The 22120-nt window shown below is 38.5% G+C and overlaps 4 protein-coding genes across 4 annotated transcripts; 3 read left to right on the top strand and 1 right to left on the bottom strand.

The window, feature by feature from the left end:
- Positions 1-206: 206 nt before the first annotated feature.
- On the bottom strand, positions 207-8002 carry LOC145455312 (putative malate dehydrogenase 1B). The gene is made up of 14 exons (XM_080333270.1): positions 7899-8002; positions 7444-7520; positions 7207-7377; positions 6041-6183; positions 5639-5760; positions 4831-4981; positions 4071-4152; positions 3906-4010; positions 2901-3106; positions 2191-2366; positions 1666-1805; positions 1525-1572; positions 1062-1178; positions 207-328 (listed from the first exon to the last, which is right to left on the bottom strand). Exons 1-14 carry the CDS (start codon positions 7918-7920, stop codon positions 275-277), a joined length of 1614 nt encoding a protein of 537 aa, XP_080189396.1. The 5' UTR covers positions 7921-8002; the 3' UTR covers positions 207-274.
- Positions 8003-8702: 700 nt separating this feature from the next.
- LOC145455323 (translocon-associated protein subunit gamma-like) lies at positions 8703-13850 on the top strand. The gene is made up of 5 exons (XM_080333291.1): positions 8703-8950; positions 10080-10206; positions 11214-11312; positions 12395-12526; positions 13601-13850. The coding sequence occupies exons 1-5, from the start codon at positions 8824-8826 to the stop codon at positions 13671-13673; spliced, it is 558 nt and encodes a 185-aa protein (XP_080189417.1). The 5' UTR covers positions 8703-8823; the 3' UTR covers positions 13674-13850.
- Positions 13851-16081: 2231 nt separating this feature from the next.
- LOC145455960 (somatostatin receptor type 5-like) lies at positions 16082-17053 on the top strand. Its single transcript, XM_080333991.1, has one exon. The coding sequence runs from the start codon at positions 16082-16084 to the stop codon at positions 17051-17053; it is 972 nt and encodes a 323-aa protein (XP_080190117.1).
- Positions 17054-20617: 3564 nt separating this feature from the next.
- On the top strand, positions 20618-21622 carry LOC145454915 (uncharacterized). The gene is made up of 2 exons (XM_080332849.1): positions 20618-21001; positions 21329-21622. The coding sequence occupies exons 1-2, from the start codon at positions 20789-20791 to the stop codon at positions 21584-21586; spliced, it is 471 nt and encodes a 156-aa protein (XP_080188975.1). The 5' UTR covers positions 20618-20788; the 3' UTR covers positions 21587-21622.
- The last annotated feature ends 498 nt before the right edge of the window (positions 21623-22120 follow it).

The raw sequence follows: 22120 nt of genomic DNA, 5'->3' as shown, positions 1-22120 counted from the left end.
ATAATAAACTATGATATGAACTGAATTGGATTCAATGTCCATGTTTTCACGAATTCAGTAATTCTAATCTAATTTGATAAGAACTGTAGCTATAATTTAATTTTAATCTAATTTGGAAAAAAACTAGCTTTAAATTCTAATATAATTTGGAAAAGCTAAAAAAATTTTCTAGTCGACCAACTCTGCAACACACGCTTCAGCAAAAGTCCATTGCGTATAATAATTTATTGTATAGTGAAAATTTCTAAATATTAAACTTGTATTCAAAATCTCGCTATATTTCTTCGTCCGTGTTTATTTTTTCCGTCGATTCATCCCCCGCTTCTTCCTGCAAAATCAAAAACCTTCCGCTGAAACGTACGCGTAATTACACCGACAAATTACCATCGTACAAGAAAGATAAATGGTCCATGGACAATGGACATAATAGTAGGCCTACGACATGGCCTCTTTTAGCAGGATTTGTCAATAGATTACTAACGTACGGATAGATACGCAACTGTTGTGGTTACTCCTTAGCAATGTAAAAGCAGCATAATTGGTAGTGCTATGTTTGGGGACCCAAGCTCTCAAAGTAAATAGAACTGGTATTAATTGAAAGCTAGAGTCCGAATGATTCCGAAAATATCAATAAAATTCTTGCCAGGGCAATATAACCACCCCAAGATAGCCCTAAAAGCCAAAAAATCTGCATTGTTCCTCCGACAGGAGCGCTGCAACACAATGACCCTAATAATGGCCATTTTCATCGAGCGATTGTTCGAACAATGCCGATTTTCAGACGTTTAGGGTATTTCGGAGTGCTTCCATTGCTGAATTCCAACCAGTGGAAGCGAAGTTAGTGCAGTAGAAAATTTTGGACGTGAAAAAAATAGTATTTATGGGAGGAAATTCTTTCAATAAATATTTTATTTGATGGGGTTGCCTTTGAACTTTGAAAAAAAAAGTTATTTTTGAACAGCTCCACTGTCGTTTTCCATTGAGTTGAATGCTCGTATGCCTAGCATTCAGCAATCAGATATTGGGAACGTTTTTTAATTCAACTGACTGCCATCGCAAACCTTCGTTTCTCCTTCATTCGAATTTTCATTTTCTTCCTCGATAATTTCAAGTTTATCTGCAAGTGGTTTGGTTGCCGATTCGTGCAATACCGGGGTCTCCGAGTTGTCACCAAACACCTGAATATTTCAAGAGACTATTACAACTGAATAATATATTAATATTGGAATTATTCTTAATATTTTCAGCAATCAATTGTCAGGGGTAATTGTCAGCAAATACTAGAGAATTGGAAGGGAAATAGTATACCAACAATCTTATCACTAAATATGGCGTCACCAGCATGAAAATTCAAATAATTCAAATGACTTAATCTAAATCTACTAGTTTTATGTTATAGTAAAACTCCTTCTGTTAGCAGAGACTAGCTTGGTGGATTTCATCCAATACTGTTTTTGCCTTGCACCTGAATATTTTTTGGATGAATCAACCAAACGACATAATAATAAACAGTTTGCTTCTAACCTTTTGCTCTTCAATCTGGACCTGCTCCGGGAATACCTCCATGATATCCTGAACACAAATTCGTTGATTAGTGAGAGTAATGAAATTAACCAACAAAAATACAAATGTAGGAATATAAAAAGACGGGAAACAAAATTTAACCTTTTTTAATTGAATTTCCAGTTCCGCGATTTTCCTTTTGGCCTCTTCGCTGATAGCGATGTCCCAAACGACTTGATAGCTTCCGGCAGAATCAAACTTGACAGGGAGAGAGAACACGCAGCCTTTGACGCCGTACCAGCCTGATAATCGACAGCGGATGGTCAATTATAAGATTTACGGTGGGCAGGTTACTTATTCTTGTATCCTAAATTTTGATAACCAGAGGTGGAAGTAGAAATAGGAGTAACGCCATAAATTTATCTCAAATACAACTAGAAGTAGTGAGAAAGTAAAAATTGAGTCATCTAATCTTTGCTTTGCCTAAATAGTGAAACTTTGAAGTAGAATTGGTATTAGTCTAAAATCATAACCACTAGTGCAAATAGCCGCAAGCTAGAAGTAATGCCGTGAAAGTAGAAGTAATGACTCGCAAGAAAGTAAAAGTAGCCTACGTTTTCTGGGCCTAAGAAACTTGAAATTATCAAGTACTTCGCAAAGTAGAATTACTTTGCTGCTGACACCGACCTTCACTTTCTACTCCCAACGAGTAAATTTCTCCGTTCCCAGTGCCCTGAAACCAGTCGCGCATGAGCGAGGACAGCGCCGATGCGGAACTCGTGCTTGTTTCGTGATTTAAAATTCCGTTCATATCCTCGTGGTGACTTTTCAGCTCCGACACGAATTCGTCAGAAAGCCATTTGCTGGAAAAAAAATAATTTTAACGCCGATTAAGGCTTGGAAAAATCAAGTATGCTTCGATTTGAGCGTCACTCGTTATAACGTTATCACAGTATCAAAGATGTAGAATGTTAAAATATGGACATTTTATGCGATCACAAAAAACATAATGTCAGTTTTACATCACATTAAATGTAATGTTGTATTTTTTCGATCATACCTATTTCATTGCTCTGCAGCACTTCATCGCGACTTCTTGGATATATCATTTCGTGTATAGCTTTGTACTACATACGATGCAACCAAACGACGTTCAAGGCTTGCTCAGTGGAAAATAGCATCGAAACTATAATTCTAGTTGATGATTTCACTTTTAGTGGCAAAAGGGCGTATCATTTCAGTTTTTGGAAAAATTATTTCTCCCAGTCACTCAGTCATTGCCCGGCTATACTGATTACTAGAATATGAAATATCAATATAGTATGAAGGAATATAATATATAAAACTATAACACATATATAAGATATATAATAAAATTGAAAAAAAATCAATCCCACTCGTCATGAATCATTTCCACCGCAGATCTTGAAAACCATTCCGGACCCCAAACAGCTCCATCATAACCATGACAACGCGCAATCGAAACATCGGCGTGGGTCCTTTCAGCCCCGTCGTAGGCGCAATCACCCCAAACGATTGCGTCCTTTACTCCGACAGAATTGATTTTCAATCTGCGGGCAATTATGGCTCGCATACGCCTTTCCTGTAACAAAGTAGATTATTTGAAGAGCTTATTGGAGATACACAACTTCAATATACAATTGAATGGTAGATTGATATTGAAATGAGCCTGAATATTTTCGGCTGACACTTATCAGGGGTAATCGTCAGCAATTGTCAGCAGAATTGGAAAGAACATTGTGTATCAACAATCGCATCACTAAATATGACAGGTATATATATTTCAATTTGAATATATTATTTAAAAGTAAATTACATTGTAGAATAATAGAATATTCACCGCAATATAAATCTTTACATAAAACACTTAATTTAATTGCTCTACTTTCATTTGCGAGTTCTGTACCACAAACCATTCATACAAATTAAATTAATTTGCTGGACATTTTTTTTCATAAACATAAGCCTGTCTGAAACAGAGTTGGACAACTAGAACATTTTCAGTTTTTCCAAATTAGATTTCATCTAGAATTATAGCTACACATTTTTCCCAAATTAGATTAAAATTAAAATCACTGAATTCACAAAAACTTGATTAGAATTAGAAAGAAATTCACTTCAAGTTCACTTCATATCAAACCCATTCTCATAAGCACGAGATTGGAAAATGTCTGTACAGCAAACCTGGCCCGTTTTCAACCAAACAGTTCTCTTGCAGCAATTTCAGGAAACCAGAAATTAGATTCGAATTAAAATGAGAGCATGAAACATTTTAGAAATTAAATTAGAATTAGCGCACTGGCATTTCGGCCTAATTTTTCGCAATTGTAAGCTATTCAAACCAACTCCATTTTAAATCACCAACACATAACTTTCTGTACCTGTAATCGTGAAGCTGCGACAATATTCTGTTTCGATAAATTCGTGGCAGTGTCAACGAGCACGTGAGTGTTGAAGTTAATCGGGCCTTTGCCAGAAACAATGACCTGTCAGAAACATACCGGGTCACAGCAAGCAGCGATTATAAAATTTCAATCCTAATTCACCTTCACTTCCGGCAGAGCGTAACTGTTGAGAGCCACGCCGTAGACTTGGAACAGTTTTGCGTTTCGTTCTAACCAAGATGACCTAAAAAGCAAGTTTTCAGAGTCAGGAAATACCTTCATTTTTAGCCATGCTAATGCAACAAACTCGAGCAACAGGTCAGCCTTGGGCAGAGTTGGATGACTAGAAAATTTTCATCTTTTTCAAATTTTATTACAATTCGAACGATAGCCACACATTTTTTCCAAATTAGACTAGAATTAGAATGATAACTACACCTATTTTCCAAATTAGATTTAGAATCTAAATTATAGCCACACATTTTCTCCGCATTAGATTAGAATTAAAATGATAGCTACACCGTTTTTCCATATTAGATTAGAATTAGGATTAAAGCTATACAGTTTTTTTTTCCAAATTACATCAAAAGTAGAATGATAGCTACACTATTTTCCCTATTACATTAGAATAAGAATGATAGCTGCACAAATTCTTCCAAATGAGATTAGAACTACAGTTTTTCCCGATTAGAATTAGAATTACTGAATTCAAGAGAACTTGGATATCCCATTAACTTACAAATCAGTAAGAAATACATCAAATTAGAGTTCAGTTTATATCAAATCAGATTTCATTGTCATAGGCACAAGGATAGCAAATGTCTGTACAGAAATCTTGGCCAGTTTTTCCAGATCCGGTTCTCATGTCGCATTCTCGGGATGACCGGAAATTAGAGTAGAATGAAACTGACAGGTAACAAACCTCGAGTCAGTCTGTCCTTTTTCATTCTGAAACGAGACTTCGTCCAGAAAAACCACGGCTGTCGCGTCCTTGAACGCAACTTCAATGTCGGGCGTCGACACGATCTTACGTAGCAAAGGGTAAGCCAGATCCACCGCCTCCATTTCCACGCCTGTTAAATAATTTTACAATGATATAACGTGAAATACAGTATTTCGGCATATTTGTGAAGAGTGTTTATATGTAAGTATCTAGATGTCACCCAAACGATAACCATATTGAATAAAATTAAAACTGGGTATAATTTAAGCCATTGATATACTTGGAGATTAAATAAACTAGAACTGCTGCATTTGGACGCTTGTAATCAGAGGTGGTAAGTATCGAAGGATTTCTACTTTACAATTTTCTGTTTTTAATCAAAAGTAGGCTGATGATACTCATTTTTTAAATTAATTGTAAATCTACAATTATAATTATACTTGAGTAGAAATCTACAATATTACTTCTACTTTTACTTGAGCACCAACAATGTGCCTGCTACCCTGTTCATGAAATATTTGACCTCTAATGGCCGATATTGATATTGACTTCAATGTATGACATTGACTCGATATTATCGGCAAACCTATAATGATATTTTTTTCCTCATTTTTGATATTAGGACACAAAAGCCTAATCGTACGATACCCCAACTCCCAATTGCACCCTAAATAATAACCCAATTTTGAACGTCATAAATGTTGACATGTTCATGGGAAACCGTGATTGGTGATGGTCATGTTTTTGAGGATAAGGAAGTACACTAGACTCGCTTTTTTATTCTTACCGTGGAGTCTTTTCAAGTTTTCTCGCGTGTCAAATAGCCTCAGAGAAATCTCGACCCCTTTCCCAAACACTTCTCCGCTGGCGACGGATGCGATTAGATTGTAGGCGGTCTGGCTTGATGCGCTGAAAAGAATGATTATATTCACTGATTGCAATGGAACCCAATAATAATCACACTTGCACAAATTACCACTCTAGTTAATTGATGGTCAACTAACTGTTGGTTTTTTCAGTAGTTCTAGTTCTAGTAGCAGATTTTAAAAAGCGAGTTGTTCTAGTTGCGGGTTTTGAAAAGTGAGTAGTTCCGGTTCATCAATTTTGAAAAGTGCGTAGTCCTAGTTCTAGTTTCACATTTCGAAAATCCAGTAGATTGTGCAAATCTGTCGCGAGCGTATTGTGTTACTTTGTGATGCAGACGTGGATCGGCTTGCTGAGATTACGGAGGTCTTCTTCTTCCTTCAGTTTTTCCTTTGTTGTTTTCTCGTTTTCTGCCTTCATTTTCAACATGAGATCCGTCATGACGCTCGAACTGACGCCGTAGTAACACTGAAATCGTAACAGACAGAGTTGGACAATTAGAAAATTTTCAGCATCTATAAATTAGATTAGCTAGACAGTTTTTTCAAAATCAGATAGGAATTGAGAATTGGTGAATTCACAAAAACTTAAATTAAATTAAACTTTGAATTAGAAAGAAGTCAAGTTCAGCACGTGAATGTCAAATGTCTGTACTACAAGCTTGGCTCGTTTCGCTCGATGCAGTTCTCCTGTGGCATTTTCAAGAAAACCAGAAATTAGAATTGAAATGAGAACATAGAAAAATTTCACAAATTAGATTACAGTCATTTTGCTGTAATCAGTCTGATTAAACATGTAGAATGACCTAGTTGCTAAAGGTTGGTAGCAGACAAATGTTGCAGCAGTAAATTGTGATATGGGCAATAAACTGTATTTACATGTATTTACATGCTACAGCTATCTGGCAACGTTTTCAAATTATGAAACATTACAAACATACAATTGGAGCGAACCATATTCGAGAGATTGGCAAATATTACCGCAAATTAGTCTTAGATCCCGATTGATTACCAGATCGCCGATAATATCGAGTCTCTCACACTTTAAGAGAAATATCAGTATCGGCCAATAAAGTTGAAAAATATCGGCAATTTTCGTGACATCACAGCATGGTAGTAGAGAGAACTATAATCTGATCACTACACTGGGAATATTGATCTATTTCTTATAGCTTACAAGTGTCCAGATGCTGCCTTTCTAGTTGATTTCATGTAGAAGTAAAGCAATAGTTGTAAAGTTATTTAAATTATCCTCTCTTTTCGAAATGTGCATTTAATTTTTGAATATCAGCTGAATATAACATGGTTATCGGTTTATCAGTATTATTAGTATCGACTCAAAAATCTGACATTGGCCGGGCTCTATCAAATATATATTTGATCTCAATGAATTGTAGTAATTTTTTTCATTTTAACAGAATAATCCCATAAATTCGCAGAAAATTAGGGCTATTGATTCAGTTACTTTTCCTGAAGAAATTCCTCTACTGACCTGCGCGTATTCCATGAAGTCATTGAATCCTCCAATCAGCAAACCTTTGCCTCCTCGGTCCACAAGCTCCCTCCAAATAATAGGGCTTTTACCATGCGCCCATTTATTCTTATCGCAAACATCCTGTAACCACGTCAGCCACTGTTCCTGCGGTTTCACGATTTTATGGATCTTTAAAAAAAGCTTTGATATGTTACAAAAATTCTGATTCGTTAATAAACCGATTTTGAACAGCACCTCAAAATGTGGTAGATTTATGGCGAGCTGGTCGGCTAGAAGTTCGGTTTTTGCAAAGTATGGACAGCTGCTCGAACCTAAAATAAGACATTTAAACTATTTAGTGGTGATGACTTTATGACTTTTGCACTAATGCAGAAAAAAGTAATAATAATAGTAATATACCGGTAGTGATTATTTGCTGTGGATTTTTTAGTTTTTTAAGTGAAAATTGTAATCTACAGACTAAAATATAAAATTCACCACTACTACAATCGGGCTTTGGTCTCAACTCTCATTATTATTCATGGTCTTGTAGTCTCGTGGTTTGTAGTGTATTCTATTGATTTGCAGTTATAAAAATGTACATATGATTATGACAACAAAATATTCAAATCGACCAAATATCAAACTTAATGCAATCATTCGAATGTATTATGACAAATTCTCAGGGGAAATTCTAATGTAAATCATACCCGCAATCACGAATTTCGCCATGACTCGCGCCCGCAAAATTTTTTCGCTGATACTAAACGTGACCAGTTAGGCGTACGATATTGTCATGGAAATGCGCCGAGTGTGGTCTTTATGTGATATTTATGTAAAATTATATATAGATCTCTGATCAAATTATTCGATGACGATAAATTGGAGTACGGTAAATTGTGAAATATTCAATAATCTAGCAATATCTTTGATCAGTGCAGAACTTCACCTTTTCCATCTACTATCCAAATTCGTTTCCAAAGTTTACAAAGGCTATGTGCGCTAAAATTGTATTTCAACTTGTTAAAAGTAGAAATGTCCCATCACATATCATCAAAACATAGTAATTTACATAGAAAGATACGTTGCTCATTTTACGATCATAATCATGAGCACATCTTTGCGAGGTAAAAAAACAATATTTCGACCATGAAAACTGAATTCACTATTTGATTCCAAACTACCGCTAAATTATGTTTGAAATGTCCTTATTTTATTCATTCAACCTCTAATTGGTCCATGATGTTATGTGCTGTTGTTTTTCCTACGTTTTGTTTTGAGTGAAACAACTTCAGTGGTGCTCCCGGGCTGGATGGCTAGGCTTTGATGATTCTATTATATCTATACCTTGCACATCATATATATGTCACATTTCACCGAGTTATATGTCATATATATGTCGCATTTCACCGAGTTATATGTCTCTTATGTATGTTACTGATTTGCACGGATGACAAATAAAGAATATCTCTCTCAATAATGCTGTTTAGTCGTGCGTGATGTACCGCTAGATGACGAAAATTGACACATCAACACCGCGCTCCTTCCACGTCTCAAAATTTGCGAATTACTTGAGTACTGAATTTCAAACTCGCTATTCGAGATATTTCTGCGATAACGCGTACAAACTGAAAGATGGCGCCCAAAGGACAGTTTAGCAAGGAGGAAGAAATGCTTCTGAGGGATTTCGGAAGAAATGTCTCTAGAAGATCGTCCATCATATTCTATATTCATGGATTGTTTATATCTGCTGTTCCAATTTGTAAGTGTTCTTTTTGAAATTTATTGTGTTAAAGGATGTTTCGTCGCCGTGGAATCAAATTGGAATATATCTAGGTCAATTTTTTGTTGCACTAAAATCGTGAGAAAGTTGCACTTAATTTTGACAAAAGTTAATTTTTGTAGGGTACGAGATACTCAGAAGGTTCCATTGTATTACCTAGCTCCTGCAGAGCTCTCAAATTTGTTACTTTACCATTTCACGGACATTCTGGCGAGACTGCCAAAGTTACGGTATATTATTTCCCGGTACAGAGCATGAAAATTGCGCAATCCGGGAATAACTTTCCCCAAAAATGCCGATAACCCTCTCCCCCTAAAACAAGTCGAATAAGACACACTAAACCCCCTAAGTTGACCCAAGGTGTTGCAGAAAAACTCACTCTTGGCTACTTCAACAAAATCAATAGTCTGAATAAGTTCACCCAGTGAAAATATAATTTTCGGCGGTCTCGCCTGGTCGTTCTCGTTCCTGAAATGGGAAACTACCTCAAATTTAAACGACAAAATTAATAAAGTGATCTATTCACATATTTTTCGGACACGGTCGTGCTGGGCAGCGATAGTTGAGCTTCTTGTTTGCAAACAATTGTGTCAAAGATAATATGCAGTGAGATCACTGAGATGCAGCTATAGTTAACCCATCATATAGCTCTTTGTTATGCAAATCAAAGAGAATAAAACCATACTAGAAATAGTTTATAGCATGTTTTTAAATCACTACTTTACATTTTGACGCAATATTTGATGAAATTTGCAGTAGAAATTGGTGTGAAAATTTGCAAAAAGTTGCACTATGAAATCCCTCCAATAAACAGCTTGAAGCATCATAATACATAGATCGGAATCTAGGAAGCTGTAAAAAAATTGCAAAAGTTGCAAAAACTAGCCCTAGTTATATCTATTTTACGCATTTTACAAGAATTGAGTTTATGGAATTCCTAGTTAATTTCCGGTTCGGGCGTTCGGCCATATGTCTTGGCCATGGTTAACTCTTGATTTTGAAGTTGAACCAATGTGGCAAACAAAATCGTAACCTAGCCACTGGCCATGATATGAGGTTATCTTGATACCGGTAAATAGGTTTTTAATGTTATGGTTACTCTTTCCAGGGCTGTATATCCGCATTCATCAAATGGACTTGATGGACATGCCAATCCCATTTGCTCTGGTCACGCTTCTTAGCACTTACCTCATCACAATCGCGTACAAGAATAATAAGTTTGAACTGAAGCACAAGTAAGTTATTTTCATTAAAAATGTGACGTCTTCCTCCAGACTTGCACGACTAGATAATAACTAGTCAGAATTATATATTAGTTATAAGCGAAATGTCGGGAATGGAATTTGTGAAATGCTCTAGTTTCTGTTTTTCCTGAAAATACCTAGTTCGAAAAGAGCCATGCTTTGGTGTACAGACATTTGCTATTCTCGTGCTTACACGGGAATGAACTCTGATATTATATGACTTGATTTTTGTTGTATATCTTTCTAATTCGGAAGACGGAATCTAATTCAATATTTTGCGAATCAAGTCATTCTAGTTCTAGTCTGATTTGAATAAACTGTGTAGCAGGGTTGTTGAAAAATAACTTATTTTTTCAGATTTCCGCGGATATTAGCTAAAATTGTGGCGCTTCTTCGATATACGCCCTCCCCCCCCCGAGATCAAAATTTATAAACTGAAAAATTAATTATTTTCCGTGTTGGGATTGGGATGGAATTGGAGATGTGGGTGCTGGATATTAGGGTTGGAAGTGGGTTAGGGTTATGGTATCCCTATATTAGGGCTTCGGGTTGGAGATATTAGGGTTGTGGCAGAGGGATACTAGGGTTGGGAGTGGGAGATACTAGGGTTGTGGGGATAAAATACATTAGGGTGGGGGGTTTCGGACGCTAGTTCGAGGATCTTATCACCCCTAATCCTAATATACGTCATTCACACAACCCTAATATCTGTAATCCCCTAACCCACTTCCGACCCTAATATTCCGTACTTGACACGAAAAATGAATTTATTTTTCCGTTTATAAACTTTGATATGTTTGATCTCGGGGGTATATCGAATAAGCGCCAAAATTGTTAGGTTGGCTGAAAAAAATCATTGCACGCTAAATTTGACTCAATTCCAACAAGTAGAAGTGATGCTATCAGTGCTGTCAATCTAATTTGTTGAGTAGTTGAATATTTCCTAGTAATTCAACTCTGTCGTCTGGTCTCCGTTGTGAACAACTTTTCTTCTGCAGGCTTGCTCAGAAACGCGAAGATGCGATCGCCAAAGAAATCTACGACCGATTGCCAGAATCTGAATCAAAGAAGATTTCACGCAAAGAGAAAGACGAACGGTATGTTGGTTTTTTCACTTTTCAACATGATTTTTATGACGCATTTTGCTTCTAAACGACCCATATTTAGGGCTGGGCACGATCATTCTAGTATTTTATCTCCTTGCCGCTAAGAATTAATTTACCAATGAGAATTATAGTTTGGATGCTAGTCTCCACTGCGGAAAACGGTAAACCTCAATTGGTCGTGTCACAGCAGGTGACTCGTGCAGTAGCCTACAAAGTTACACACTAGCGCTGTTCAAAAAAAAACATTTCCTTCAGATTTCACTGGCTACTTGTTAGGTTGATTCATAAAACGCTGCAGACAAATTTTGGCTTCATTCCAACGAATAGAAGCGTGCAGTAGAAAGTTTTGAATTTATCATTAAAATACGAAAAAATAGAATAGCAACATTTTTCTGTCGACCGTACAAAATTGTTAGGCTTCAGTAGAGATGATGCACACCAAATTTGGCTCAATTCCAACCACTAGAAGCGAAGTTATTGCGGTAGAAAAATTTGGATTTGAATAAAATAGTATTTACGGTTAACTAAGAACTCTTTGATTATTTATTATAAAATCATGGAATTTGAAATTTTTCTACTGCAATAACTTCGCTTCTATTGGTTGAAATTGAGCCAAATTTGGTGTGCATCATCTCTACTGAAGCCTAACAATTTTATGGCGTCGCCAGAAAAATGTTGCAATTTTATTTTTTTTGTTTAATGATAAATTCAAAACTTTCTACTGCATGCTTCTATTGGTTAGAATGGAGCCGGAGTTGGTGTGCAGCGTTTTTTAACCAACCTAACAATTTTATCAGGTAGCCAGTGAAATCTGAAGGAACAGGTTTTTTTTGAACAGCCCTACTGCACACGTTAGTGATCTGTGACATGGTGATGAGCCCGCAGCGTTGTCACAAAGTGCCATGAAATAGATAAGATCCAAATATACCAGATATTTGTTAACGGGATGAAGAACTAGCATTATCTTCCCTACGTGGTCACATTTTTCATACTGTTGTTCACAATAAGCAACACTTAGTTTGAATCCCTATACTGATTTTGTCCAGCCCTAGGCTAATGAAAGCTGCTTTCAGGATTCTGTGGAGGAAGAACGAGATCGCGGAAGGAGAATCCATGCAGCTTTCCATTCTCTACTCGAACGCTCTCTTTCTCGTTGCGATGATCTTCATCTCCTTCTACATGCTGAGAAGCTACTCCTCCCTGCCGTATCCTTTGTACAGAGTAGCATTTTATCAGAGTATTTTATTTTATGCAGAGTAGCATTACTTTTAGACAGATGCTGTAAGTAGTCTAGAGTAGAAGTAAAACCGTGAATTTCTACTGAATTACAAGTAAAAGTAGCAATTCCCCAGACATGTCAAAACTACTTCAAGTGGAAGCAGAAAAAGAGAGGTCTGAAAACTACTCAAGTAAGCAGTTTCAAAAAGTAGATTTAGACAAGGGGTGAATGCGTTTACTCTAAAAATTACATGCTGTATCTTCGCCATGTGCCCAAAATGACTAATGCTACTATAAAGAGATGAAATCTTCAAAAATATATTCAGTTATCGTGATACAGGCGCTGTTTTGCGTGGCTCTGACTCCTGAAGTGATGCAAACTTTTCCAAAACTAGTTTCTACTTTTAATAGTCGTGTGTAAAAAGTCGGTAGTTATGCCTAAAAGTTCAATTAGAAGTAGCCTAAAAACATACCCGTTTAAATAGTGCAATAGTCAAAACATCTACTTGAGTACTCGGAAAAAGTAAAAAGTACATCGTGACTGACTGTCTACATTTTATCCGCACCGTAAAAATTCTTTTATATTTTCAAAATCCAAAATGTAAAAATAACATAGGTCTGCCTAAAAACTGTTGAGGCAGCAGTGGTAGTAGTCTAAAACACCATGGCTTTAGTAAGTAGGTAAAACTAGTGCTATGTTACAACCACCTCTTCTTTTTGATATGCATGTAGCTATCTGAAGAGCTTCTTGGAGGTACAGAACTTCAATATACAATTAAATGAATATTGATATTGAAATGGAACCCGAATATTTTCGGGTGACACTCGTCAGCAATTAGTAGAGAATTAAAAAGAGCTTTGTAAATCAACAATCTTATCGCCCATATACAATGTTCTTCATAATTATCTACTAGTTGTTGAGGATGACCCCTGACTAGTGTCGGCCGAAAATATTTGGGTTCATTTCACTATCAAAATATTATTCAAGTGTAGCTATCTTCAACGACTTGGCATTATGATATCAATCCACCTGTTGCGATTCCTTGATTCAATGACTCCAGAAACTACGTTCTCTCCATGGTCGGATCCAGCGGACTGACGGCCCTGCTGTCGACCGGGACCAAAAAGGCTTGACCGCTCCATCTTACGGTCTGAAGTTTTTTCCTTGAAGCGTGGCTTGACGCAAATCGAGCGCTTTGATATTCAGTCGTTGAAATTGGGCTTTTGGTAATGTGCAAAATTTGCTCTCCCGGCTATGATTTTTCGCTATATATACTTGAAATATGAAGCAATACATGGTGTTTCAACTTCGTTCTTAGTGTGGGATGCGAAGTGTTGGCAATTTCCATAAGGTATATTCCGTGGTATTTTTATTAAATTCTAATCTATTTCGAATATGAACGGCGATTTGGCATCCAGATGCTTTCGGTAATCGATAATCAACCCTGGATGGGGGTCAATTGTGTCGTTGGACTCGGAATCAGCAATTAAAAGTTTGTCTGTAGATTGAGGATGAGCTGAAAGGGCCTGGAAATTGAGGGTGTAGGGTTTGTTTCAACATATTTTGTAGGGGAGTGGGGCAATTACATTGTGTCGGCGTGGTGTTGGTTCGTATTCAGCAGCTACTTGGAATCGGAACGTCTTTAAAATAGGAACGAAGAGACCAAAAATGAAGCAATTTAAGGTGTTTTTCCAGTAGATACTTGGCGGGGAAGGGGTCATAATCAGCAGCAAATTCAATCGGAATGTATGTAAGTTGATTATAAGGAGATGAGAGCCTTTAATCGCCCAAGAGCGCTGTCTTGAAAAGCATAGAAGTGGCCACTGGACTGGACAGTGCTACAAGTCGGCAGATCAGGAATCATAACGAATATCGGCCTGGTGTAAAAATGACCTTCGAGGTCGAAAAGCACCATAGGATCACAAGAAATGAAACAATTGTCAAAAACGGTCAACGCTGGTATACTAAAATTAGAAAGCGTATATAGTGCTTTGATCGACATGGTTGACGATCGTCATGGAACGGCCCAGGATATCCGGTGTCAGGCACAGAACATGAATGGCTCGTACAGCGAACATTTCAGCGGATGAAAATGAAGCAGTGTAATAATAATAATCGTTGAGTTATATTTTTTCATCTGAACAAGTCACATGCAATGTACAATGCGAAAAGACGCAATGCGATGTAATGAACAGATAGGAGGATATCGAACGACACGCAGTTGCGATCTTTTTAGACTGACCATCCACCTCGGCCTATAGAGTGCCCGATGTCACAGTACTTTTTGACGCTGATCTTTTTTAAGCCGCGGCCCTTTCTAGTTCTTTCCATTCCTTGTGAGTGCTTTCTTTCGTCGGGTCTTTTTCTGGGCTTTATATTTTCGCCGTGTCTCAACTTCTTGGTGGGGTATGGGTAGGCTTACCATATTTTAATCTAAAAAGAGGACACTTTTTCAGAAATTTGCAACTTGCAAAACCGGAGTAGAATTCTCAAAAACCGGTGAATTTTTCCCACTTTGCGAGCGGTTGACTAAAAAAAAAAAAAAAAGGTCATCTTTTCCGCTCAGAGCTCAAAATTTTGTTTTTCTCTCCACATTGCAAGGTGGATGACTAAAAAAAAAAGGTCATCTTTTCGCTCAGAGCTAAAATCACCGTTTTTCACTCCGAAATACCCGCCGGAGCGTCACTTCTGTGCTAATTTGCGGCATATCACTCGCAATTTGCTCTAAATCTGACCTAAATTTTCAAAAAAGAGGACAAAATCTCAAAAAAGAGGACAAAAGGGCGTCCTCCGAGGACACTTTCAAAAAAGTCAAAAAAGAGGACAAATCCTCTTAAAAGAGGACGTATGGTAAGCCTATAGGTATGGGGGTCAGTTATGATGTTATGACAAGTTATGTGTGGTGACTGGTGAGGGATCATCATCAGAAGCAACTTGAATTCGGGTCATCAAGGATAATGATCCCAAGGGCCTGAAAATGACGCAAGGAAGGGTGTATCTTATTCATTCTTAGTGGAGTACGGGGGTAATTTATATAGGGTCGTAATCAGCATGCAGCTACCAGAATTGGAGTGTGTTAAATAAAGGATAAAAGCAGAGAGCCTAAAAATAAAGCAGATTATAGGGTGTGTTTCAACTTTTTTTGTGGGGGCAGGATCAATTGTGTTGCTGTTCAGTGTTCATGGTGTTGTGCCTACATCGGTTAACCCAGGCCTATATTTTCAATTATGATTCCATATCTGCTGACTTGTAACTTGTAAGTAACACGACCCCTCCCAGGCCTTTTAAGACACCCCTTGCAATGTAGGGTGTGTTTAAACTTTTTTCCGGGGGTTCGGATCAATTGTGTTGTTTCAGCGTGACGTGGGCTCGTAATCGGCAGATATACTTGAATCAGAGTGTCTCTAAATTAAGGATAATGAGCAGAGAGGGCCTTTAATTGCCCGAACTTTCAACACATTGTGTTCATAATCTCTGTCACGCGATTTGAACGCATGGTTACAAGTCATATCGCGATATAGAGTGCACCCACAACGACGAAATGTCAGGCATGGAAGATGAAATGCTTTATCCATCAGACATTTACAGCTACGTTGAGCTGTCTGTCGTAAGAACGATATTTGCGGTTCTAGCGGCAGTCGGTTTGGCCACCAATTCTCTGATGATCGCAACAGTGCTGAAGATGAGAAGATCTGCTTTTCACGTGATAATCATCGGTCTGTGTTTGTCAGACATCATTTCGTCCTGCAACAGTCCGCTGTATGTGGAGGTGAATCTTACTTTCCGAGATATCAAGTTCCCGACCTTCTTCTGCTATTCGGCAATAACTGTGGAGTTCGCGACGTCTGTAGTCACCGTTTATCAAGTCCTTTTGCTGACTGTCATCAGATTCCGAAGCGTTGTCTACGCGTTGGCGTCCAGAGGCGAAATGACACCCCGAAAATGCGCGCACTTCGTGGTCGCATCGTGGCTCACCTGTATGTTACTAATTTCGCCATATCCATTTGGTTTTAGAATGGTGGAGAAAAGCACAGGCTTCATGTTCGACATAAAATCAAACGCAACTAACATTCAATACTTGATCGCTTTCTCCATGACTGTTGGGGTTTATCTACCGGTACTCGCGATTATCGCACTCTGTGTCCTCATCATCATCTTCTTAGTCTGTCGAAAATCAAGCGTGACGAGGTCGTCGAATTCTGCCATGAAAACTGCCCAAAAACAAGCTTTGAGACAACTGGTAGTTATTGTTATCAGCTTCCTTATCGGTTATACTGTCGATTACGGGACCAAACTCTTTATCATGCTCAAGCGCCGGGAAATGACGGATTATCAGGCTCTGACAATGTCGATAGTTGCTCACGGAGTGCTGCGAGTGACGGAATGTCTCAACCCGTTCCTCTACTACTTCGGGTCCAGCGAAATCCGGGAAACGGCGAAGAAATTGTGCGGCAAGGCGCGCGATGTGAATGATACGCGGACTAGCACCGTTCGAATGGATCAGATTACATAATCTGATGCTGAATCCACATAATAGGCTTGTTGCTCACCTCACAAAAGTATGCTTTCTGGTATCGTTCAACTTACGAAAACAGTTCACCATGGGTGATTTTGTCTGAATAGACTTTATACTTGAATAGAATTTTTGACGAAAAGAAATGTATACTAATTTATTATTTCGTGAAACCTATTCGTCGTATTTATTCACCTGCTCTGCTATTACCTTATGCATTAGGGCTGTTCAAAAATAACTTTTTTTCCCGGATTCTATAGCCATTCACTGATTAAATTGCCGGGTTACCCTAAAAAACGCTGCACGTCAAATTTGGTTCAATTCTTACAAGTATAAGACTCCGCAGATCCAATTAAATTGTTTTTAATTTAGTAGGAAAAATTTAAATTTTTTTATTTATTTTTCTGTTAACCCCATGAAATTGTTTTGCTGTCCTCAGAGGGTTGCCGGAGAACCCGTCCCTACCAACTCCGCCCTCGGAGAACCCGGCCCTTGGAGAACCCGGCCCTCGGTGAATTCCTCGGGAAATTTAGAAATTAAGTGTATTCACAAGTATTAATATGAATTAATAAAGTAATAATGTTATTATCAACTTATTTGTCGGTCTTGTAAGGAGGTCAGGGCATGCGTAGGTCACGCAGTCACGGCGTGATCAGATCAGATTGCGCAAGCGCCGAGCGCGGGAGAGAACGCGACGTTCACATATCGATCACGCGTGGTCGGCTCATTGTTGAATTGACTTGGCGAGAAGCGGGCGTGTGATTTGGATATTAGGGTTGCCGGAGGTGGGATATTAGGGTTGCCGGGGTGGGATATTAGGGTTGCCGGGGTGGGATATTAGGATTGCCGGGGGTGGGATATTAGGGTTGCCGGGGTGGGATATTAGGGTTGCCGGGGTGGGATATTAGGGTTAGGGTTGGGTTAGGGTTAGGGTTGCCGGGGGTGGGATATTAGGGTTGCCGGGGGTGGGATATTAGGGTTGCCGGGGGTGGGATATTAGGGTTGGTGGAGGTGGGATATTAGGGTTGTCGGAGGTGGGATATTAGGGTTGGGGGAGGGGGATATTAGGGTTGGGGGAGGATATTAGGGTTAGGGTTAGGATATTAGGGTTGCCGGGGGTGTGATATTAGGGTTGGTGGAGGTGGGATATTAGGGTTGCCGGGGTGGGATATTAGGGTTGCCGGTGAATACAATATTTCCCGAGGGCCGGCTTCACATTTAATGCATTTTTAATACAAAATTGTTCGCGGGCCGCATTCTCCGAGGTCCAGAGTAGTCGAAAAGCACCGTGAATACCACAACAAGTAGACCACGCGTGCTTGATATGCAAAATTTCCCGAGGGCCGGGTTCTCCAAGGGCCGGGTTCTCCGAGGGCCGAGTTGGTAGGGACGGGTTCTCCAAGGGACGGGTTCTCTGGTAATCCCTCAGAGACTGTGCAAAACAAGTCTGACTCAATTCCAACAAGTAGATAATCCGAGAATTATCAACGAAAAACTCAAACTCCGCTTCTACAAGTTGGAATTGAGTCAAATTTGTTTTCCATCGTCTCTGAAAACAGCTCAACAATTTCATGGGGTTGACAAAAAAATAATTTTTTTTTTATTTTCCCTAATAAATTGAAAATTTCACTGTGATCTGCGGAGTCTTATACTTGTTAGAATTGAACCAAATTTGGTGTGCAGTGTTTTTTTTTTAGGATAACCTGACAATTTAATCAGTGAATGGCTGGTATCCGGAAAAATATTTTAATAATGAACAGCCCTATTATGCATACGACAATGCAATACAATCAGAGATGCTGTCATCGTCATTCGCACAAGACGGACGGTGTACGTACACAGTGTAATAGGACGTAATGTAACTCATGCATATATGTGATAGCTGTTACTGGAGGTATCATGAATACATCAGGACCTTTCGTAAATAGATCATGTTATGGTGAATATTAGTCTGCGTCCCAGATTACCGGACCATATCTGATGTACCGATTTCGCCTTGTCTCTTCATTTTCGTCGCTATCTCCTGTTACTTACTGACTCTTATTTACATGCTGTGGTGTTTCATTGAAAGACTACTCCAAGTCGTTTCTATTGCTGCATTGGTGTTCGGATCTGATGAATAAACCCAATTGAACTGAGCTGATGAAATTAGACGGATTGAACATAGGATGGGAATTCGAAAACAGAAGGGAATGGATCTGTGAAAGCGATTGCATCATTGAACTGCTTCAGGTTCGCTTGAACATCGCCCTGAGCCAGAATAAAATATTGTCATTTCATTATTTCGAAAAATGTGGACATTCGATTCGCGCGGCTGCAAATCCGATCACAGTGTAACGGCCCGGTCTTCGGATTGCGAATGCTTAATTACGGAGCTTCACACCCAAACTGCAACGAACCGACACCACAGACCACAGATAGCATAAATACCAGCAAGGTGAGCAGCAGCACTAGGTCCTCCAAAATAGCATCAGCTGAGTTGAAGAGACATAACTTTCAGCTTTTCGAAATCAGATTAAAATTGAAATTATGGCCGCACATTTTTCCCAAATTAGATCACTGTTAGAATTAGTGAATTCACAAAAGAAAAAAAAACAATCATGTTTATTTCATATTAAATCATTATTATAAGCAGGAGAAGGGCAAATATCTGTACATCAAGCTTATTGGCTCTTTTCGCAATGTACGGTTCTCGGTTCTTTCTATAGCTTTCACGAAAACTAGAAAGTAGATTAGAATGAAAATGGGAGAGCGTAGAAGAATTTGGCAATTGGATAAGAATTAGATTAGCACCATTTCGCTTTAATTAGTCAAATTAAACAACTAAAATGATCATTCATTGTATCGCAGTCTTGCGGTGTATTGAAATGATAAAATTTTTAGAAATAAATTGAATTGAATAGTTGTCTAAGTCTGCATATAACAACCTTTTGCTCATCTTCTTCAGAATAACTTGGACTTCGTGATGTGAAGAAGGGCTTCGCTATTTCAACTCATATAAAGCATAAGCGAAGGTCCGATGAGTTCACGAGCTGAGCTGTCATCAATGGCGTGAAATCCGATTGCCTTTTTTTAATCACTTCAGCAGATGCTTCACCATCTCGTGATGTCGGCATTACCACGCCATTGATCAGAATCCATTTTTATCGATTTCATTTCAGTGTCAATGTCACCTTATTGATCTAGCATTGCGAATCGCCTGCACCTCTGTTGGTACTGAAGGTAGAACTTTCTGGCAGCCAGTATGATAACGAGTGATCTAGCGTTGGAACACGTATTAGTTTGTGAAGCAGCCTGACAACGAATTCTAGTTGTTTAACTTTAGCAAAATACCGGTAATCTAATACTAATCTAATTTGTGAAATGTTTCTACTCTCAAATCTTAATTCTAATCTACTTCCCGGTTTTCCTGAAAAAGATACCAGAGAACTTTATCGTGCGAAAAGAACCAAGCTTGCTGTACCAATCATTTGCCATTCTCATGCCTATAAAAATGAAGTATGATTTGATATGAAGTGAACTTGATTGCCATATTATTTATTTCTAATTTTGAAGAAAATTGAATGTCCATAAGTTTTTTGCGAATTCAGAGATCCTATAATTCTAACCTATTTGAAAAAAAAGTGTAGCTATAATTCTAACTGTTATCTGATTTGGAAAACTTGTAAATTCTCTAGTTATCCAACTCTGGTTCATACATATAATGTGTCAACTGACCATGTTTCAGACTCTAAAATGAGGCTGCCATCTTTTCCGATCTATCTTGCCGCGCTGTTCGTAGTCGCGTTTGCTCAAGATCGCGGAAAGAACGCTAATTCGTGCCAGAAAGGATATTGGGGAGCGAATTGCCAAAACGCGTGCGGCTTCTGTGCTTTGGATCGTGAAATACAAGGACCTTACGACAGAGAATGTGATTCGTCGAGCGGTACTTGCAGAATCGCCTGCCAGGTAAAAGCCTGGTTTTGTCTTCAGATAATGTAGGCAGAGGCGGTCAATTAGTCAGGATTGATATCCATGTAAAATCGTAAATTTCCACTCAAATAAAAGTAGAAGTAGCCATTTCCAGTAGCTATTCTAAGCGTAATTTAGTCTAAAATACTGAAAATTGTTCAAGCTAGAGTGAAAGTGGTGTGTAAAATCGTAACAACTCGAGTAAGTAATGCAAGCAAGTAACGTGTAGGGCTACTTAAGTACTCGTAAAATGTAAAAGTATATACTTTGTTACTGATCATGATCACCTCTAAATAGCCTTCACCAATGGTTCTGTATTTGCAGGACGGCTGGACCGGGTTGAATTGCGACAACCCAATATGCGATACGGACTGCAACGGAGGCAAATGCGTGTATCCTGGCGTGTGCGGCAATTGCCCGAACCCTTCTCTGGTCGCGCCGGGATGTCAGAGCCTTCGCTTGAGAGGCTTGCTCGGGGCTCTCGTGTCTTTGGTTGTGTTGACTTCCTGTTTGGCGCTCTGTACGTGTGTGAGTTCTTTGTACCAAAAGCGTAAAAGCAAGGAGGAAATCGATTCCATGTAAAAAGTTTGAATAAACCGCTCGATGGTGAGAACGTTATCTGACTCGAGTTGGGCAAGGAAAAAAAATTCAGCCTTTTTTTTATATTAGATTAGAATCATAGTTAAGTGATGTTCGCCAGGTTGTCGTTAACCATTGAGCTATATATAAACGACCAAGTTTAGAAATCCTGATGGCATCTCGGTTTTCAATATCGCACCAGAGCGAGTATCAGTCTTACTATACAGTTCACCGAAGAATATGAATCACAAAAGCTTCTTTGACACAGAGTCCTATACGAGTCTACTTAGAGCGAAATGCGGGTATTCTAATTCGTGAAACGTTTCTATATGCTATCATTTTTATTGTAATCTAATTTCTGGTTCTCCTGAAAATGCTACGGGAGAACTGTATCGAGCGAAACCAGCCAAGTTTTCTCTATATACACAGAAATTGCCATTCTTATGCTTATGACTTATGAGGATGAACTTTGAATCGACACGAACTGAACTTAATTCAATTTGCAAGATTAGGTAAATCCAGTCATTCTAATTCTAA

Source organism: Botryllus schlosseri, chromosome 14, assembly GCF_051294905.1.
Source record: "Botryllus schlosseri isolate E-star chromosome 14, Bs_hap1, whole genome shotgun sequence".
Lineage (NCBI taxonomy): Eukaryota > Metazoa > Chordata > Ascidiacea > Stolidobranchia > Styelidae > Botryllus > Botryllus schlosseri.
The sequence above is the reverse complement of the archived record's forward strand: the minus strand, read 5'-3'. Positions and strand labels throughout refer to the sequence as shown.

Coding starts and splice junctions, on each gene's coding strand:
- LOC145455312 (XM_080333270.1), bottom strand. CDS start 7,920: ATGGCGAAATTCGTGATTGCGG. Junction 6,184..7,206: donor ACTTCATGGAATACGCGCAG/GTCAGTAGAGGA, acceptor TTACGATTTCAG/TGTTACTACGGCGTCAGTTC. Junction 4,982..5,638: donor AAACTTGAAAAGACTCCACG/GTAAGAATAAAA, acceptor ATTATTTAACAG/GCGTGGAAATGGAGGCGGTG.
- LOC145455323 (XM_080333291.1), top strand. CDS start 8,824: ATGGCGCCCAAAGGACAGTTTAGCAAGGAGGAAGAAATGCTTCTGAGG. Junction 8,951..10,079: donor TATATCTGCTGTTCCAATTT/GTAAGTGTTCTT, acceptor TACTCTTTCCAG/GGCTGTATATCCGCATTCAT. Junction 11,313..12,394: donor CGCAAAGAGAAAGACGAACG/GTATGTTGGTTT, acceptor AGCTGCTTTCAG/GATTCTGTGGAGGAAGAACG.
- LOC145455960 (XM_080333991.1), top strand. CDS start 16,082: ATGTCAGGCATGGAAGATGAAATGCTTTATCCATCAGACATTTACAGC.
- LOC145454915 (XM_080332849.1), top strand. CDS start 20,789: ATGAGGCTGCCATCTTTTCCGATCTATCTTGCCGCGCTGTTCGTAGTC. Junction 21,002..21,328: donor CTTGCAGAATCGCCTGCCAG/GTAAAAGCCTGG, acceptor CTGTATTTGCAG/GACGGCTGGACCGGGTTGAA.